Source organism: Octopus bimaculoides, chromosome 10, assembly GCF_001194135.2.
Source record: "Octopus bimaculoides isolate UCB-OBI-ISO-001 chromosome 10, ASM119413v2, whole genome shotgun sequence".
Lineage (NCBI taxonomy): Eukaryota > Metazoa > Mollusca > Cephalopoda > Octopoda > Octopodidae > Octopus > Octopus bimaculoides.
Window position 1 is genome coordinate 44,979,688 of NC_068990.1, and position 4,971 is coordinate 44,984,658.

The 4,971-nt window shown below is 37.2% G+C and overlaps 1 protein-coding gene across 2 annotated transcripts in view; it reads right to left on the reverse strand.

Annotated features, from left to right (window-relative positions):
• The window catches only part of LOC106867845 (inactive rhomboid protein 1), a 79,673-nt gene that overhangs the window by 13,195 nt on the left and 61,507 nt on the right, over positions 1-4,971 (reverse strand). For both annotated transcript variants that reach the window (XM_014912879.2, XM_052971147.1), the window contains exons 9-10: positions 4,586-4,747; positions 1,069-1,154 (exon numbers count right to left, since the gene is read on the reverse strand). In XM_014912879.2, the coding sequence (XP_014768365.1) occupies positions 1,069-1,154; positions 4,586-4,747 (248 nt within the window). The remainder of the gene's footprint in view (positions 1-1,068; positions 1,155-4,585; positions 4,748-4,971) is intronic.

A 4,971-nucleotide genomic window follows, 5' to 3' on the forward strand; every position in this document is an offset into this window, starting at 1 on the left:
TATATATATATATATATATATATATTGTTTTACTTGTTTCAGTTATTTGACTGTGGCAATGCTGGAGCACAGACTTAAAGGGTTTTAGTGGAAGAAATTGACCCCAGGACTTATTCTTTGCAAGCCTAGTACTTATGCTATCAGTCTCTTTTGCTGAACCACTAAGTTATGGGGACATAAACACACCAGCATCAGTTGTCAAGCAATAGCAGGGTGACAAACACATTCACACACATACACATATATGTATATATAAAACAGGCTTCTTCCAGTTTCAGTTTACCAAATCCACTCACAAGGCTTTGGTCAGCCTGAAGCTATAGTAGAAGACACTTGCTCAAGGTGCCACACAGTGGGACTGAACCCGAAACTATGTGGTTGGGAAACAAGCTTCTTACCACACAGCCATACTTGTACCTGTACTTAATATTTTCTTGAGTCTTTGTCACTACATTATATTTTCATCAGTATGCTGGTTAAATTTTCTTAAAACTCATATGCCTCTATACTAATGACAATGTACAGAGCAAGTTCGGTTACCAGTTTGCTAGAAAATTACATAAGTACATAAATGTTCTGATGCACCTCAATACTGTATTGTCTGGTATCTTTCTTATTAATGTTGTACACACACACACACACACTCTCTCTCTCTCTCTCTCTCTCTCTCTCTCTCTCTCTCTCTCTCTCTCTCTCTCTCTCTCTCTCTTACTTCCTAGATCCTAATAAAATACTTCTCACCCATGATCTAGCTTGCATTCAATCTACAAGAGTTCTAGGTTTTGAAACCTGATACACAAACACACACATACTCACTGAAGCTGAAAGAGCTTCTATGCAGTCACTCAACAAACTAGAAATAACAAACAAATCCTCATCATATCGCACTTACTATCTTGTAAAATTGTAAGAAAAGAAAAGAACACATTTGGTAATTGAATCATGTGGTCCTCATATACAAACAAATGGGAGCAGACAAATGTTCAAAAGCTTAAGTGCCCTACAGGCATATATCAACATCATAAATATAACAAAAGAAGCAACATATACAGAGAACGATATACTCACTTTGGATCAAGACCACATACAGCTTGAATATCTCTTTTCTGAGACAATAACATCTCCTGCTTATCATAAAACGTGGATAATGTTTCCTAGAATGACATGAGAAGTGTTGAATTTATTCATTGCAATGAAACAAGTACAATACATTTTGAACAACAACAGCTGCTGCCACCACTACCACCATCCCCTCATTGTTGTCATCATCATTTAATGCCTGTTTTCCATACTGGCATGGAATGGTGGTTTGACAGAATCGAATGACCCACAGAACTGTGCTGAGCTCCAATGTCAATTTTGGCACAGTTTCTACAACTGGATGTCCTTCCTAGCACCAACCAGTTCACAGTACATCCTGGGTGCCTTTTCTTCATGCCACTGGGACTAGTGAGATTATGAAGTAAATTGCAAGGTAAGTGAAGTAATAAAGAAAAAGTCCCCTTCACTGAGTGGACAGGTGTATTTGAGAGAGGGGAAGGTAGCTTTATACTAGGTGTTGAAAGGCTAGCAACATATAACAGAGGAACAAGCTATAGGAGAAGATACATAGTTACCCTACATAATGCAAGAAAGGATGGGAGTGGCTGGAAAGAAGATAGAAGAAACTCAAAGTACAAGAAGGTGAATAGAAAAGAAAATATGGGCAGTAGCACAGGGGAGGAAGGAGGAGAGTGTGGGTAATTTCATAAGTGTGGGAAGAAAGTAACAGCAAAGAGGTTAGAGATAGGGGTAGAGGTGAATGTAATGAGTGATGAACAAGAGTGTAGTTAACAGGAAATATTGGTATGGGGTGGGAAAGTGAGAGAGATAAAAATAGCTCAAGAAGGAGGATAGATTAGAAAGTAGCTGGATAATGTGCAAGGTGGTGCAGTTACAGAGCTGGAGGTTACTGCATAATTTTAAAATGACATTAACATAAAAATCTATGGTAAAATTAGTTCCAACAAAATTTACCCACATAATTATGCAGAAAGAATAAAAAGAGGAGCAATGGTAGTGACAATAATTTCTGCTTTTGCATGTGAGCAAAACTGCTGTAAGATTAAGCTGGACTAACAACTACATGATGATGAGTTCAAGTTTAATTACAAGCAGTGTTTTTTTTTTTGTTTTTTTTTCACAATTCAAATATCTCAGTTTGCCTGACTGACTAAATTGTTCACTCCTTCTTTACAAGTTAGAAGTAGGAAGAGCATCCAATAGCAAAACTTATGGCTCCAACAAAATAACTGTAATTTGAGGAAGATTTCACTTATTTCTAGTATATGGAGATACTTTATAGAGGCATTTTCGTTGGCTCAATAATGTTGTGTTATAACAACAAGGAATATCTTTATGAGATCTAATCCCTGATTTACTTAAAACCTTGCCAGGCTTATTTATCTCTGCTCTTACAAGCCAAACAGGGAACTGATAAGCAGTTTCTCAATTTGTAGAAATAGCAGCCACATCTTCTTCAAACCACACCCTATTATTATCAACATGCTTATATCTACTTTCCCATACTGGTAGGTTGGAACAGGTCATCACAGTCAAAATCAGTTCTTATTGGAAACTACTGCCCTCACGGACTGAATCTTGTACATTTCATTTTCGGCACGGTTTCTATGCCTGGATGCCCTTCCTTTCACCAACCACTTTCCAGAGTGTACAGAGTATATTTTAATGTGGTACCAGCACTAAAGAGGTTGTCATATCCTACTTACAAACAAAACAAAAAAAAAACATGCATATTCAATCATGTGTATAAATGTAAGCAAACAAATTTGTTTTTGTTTTTTTTTATTAGAGGAGTTGAAATGTATATTGTACAATACAAATAAGATCATATTTTTTCAAAAAACAGAGCTGCAGAAATACTGGGTAAATTACCCTTAAAAGACAGAAAAATTTGTCAACAACCAGTCATGGAACACAAATATTTGTTTGTTTACATTTATACACAAGCTTGTTTGTTATATAAAACTAAAGTTTTTAGCATCTAATTTGGCAGATGAATTTGTCAGCGGACAGTTTAGCTTAATGGTAAAGCACCCAGCCAGAGTCTCTGAAAGATATGGGTTCAAGTCCCATGGCTGGTTGTTGCCAAATTTTTCCACCTTGTAAGGGTAATTTACCCAGTATTTTTGCTGTTCTAACGGCAACTCTGCATTTGAAAGAATATGATCTTCTTATTTGTATCGCATATTCAATAATGTATACCAATAAGCATGAAAAGATGCGATAATGACAAGATGACACAATTTTGATCATACATGTTTGCTTTGGCAACTGCATGGCTTCAAGTTTGCAAGTTTGATCCCAGTCCAAGATACATTTAGTGAGTTTTCTATCCTAGCCTTGGATTGACCAATACCTTGTTATGGGAATCTGGTAGTGGAAACAGTGTAGAAAGAAACCTGTTGGATGAACCATCTCCGTTGCTCTTTTGTAGTTTTAATTTGATGCACTATCTCCACCACCTGACCCTTGAGCAATTTTAACAGAATTCACTCTGAAGTAAGTATCCAAATCAGAGGCTCTGATAAAAAGCCATATGCACTGTTTTCATCCTCTGGTTAAACCACAAATATAAAAATGAAAAAAAAAACCTTATTCAGTATTTCAAAACCGCTGGTTAACTAATTCTTTTGATACCAACCTACCTAATGCTGCTTTTGGTTCTGTGATCAAATTTCCTATTGTAAAGTTTTCTACATTAAAACTTTCATTAAAATTTCAGGTTACTTTAGGTTTCAAATACAAGCATAATTAATAATTACAGCTATTTTATTAAACTCCTCGTTATTTTTTAAATTAATTGAAACAAAGGCAGTGTTTTTCAACAGAAATATGGTAACAAAACTGGCACTTTGTTGGTTACAACAACAGGCATTACAGTCAATCCGATCAATGGAACAGCCTACTTGTGAAATTAACGACCAAGTGGTCGAGCCCTCCACAGACACATGTATCCTTAACATAGTTACTACTCATTTTTGCCAGCTGAGTGGAATGGAGCAACATGAAATAAAGTATCTTGCTCAAGGACACAACATGCCGCCAGGAATCAAATTCATGACTTTACAATTGTGAGCTGAATTACCCCGAACACTAAGCCATGTTCCTTCACAATCATCATCATCATCGTTTAACGTCCGTTTTCCATGCTGGCATGGGTTAGATGGTTTGACTGAGGTCTGGAGATCCAGCAGCTGCACCAGGCTCCAATCTGATCTGGCAATGTTTCTACAGCTGGATGCCCTTCCTAACACCAATCACTCCGGGAATGTAGTGGGTGCTTTTTACGTGCCACCAGCACGGGGGCCAGTCAGGGGATACTAGCATCGGCCACGTTCGGATGGTGCATTTTACATGCCACCGGCATGAGAGCCAGTCAAGAGGTACTGGCATTGGCATCAAAAGGGTTAACAGAGGTAGCTGAAGAAAATAACAATATGGTAACAAAAAGGCTGATGTCTATAGAACCTCTTGTGAATTCCTCTTCATAATCCTGATACTCAAATATGTTATTGTTACTTACACTGCATCTGTTTTCAGTCATCTGAGAACAACCTGATCCATCATTACGGACACAACAAGCTGATTTGCGCTCAAGGTCTCGATCTTTTTCCAAAGCATCCAATATGTTCTTATCTTTTCGCATACAGGGAGAATATTTGGCACCCAAGTGAATGAGATCAGCCTAAGGAAAATACAAAAATAACTGTTAGAGGTAAACAAAATATTAGACTTTGATAGAATAACAGGGCCGTACAGTGTGGTTTAATAGTTGCTTCTCTGTTTCTGATCAGAAAGTACTGTTGTGGAGATAACAGATTCTTATTAACAATCCATTCTCATATATGAATATCTATTAGAATTATTGTCTACAAAGAGTGATACTGAGTGTTATCATAGACACTGGCC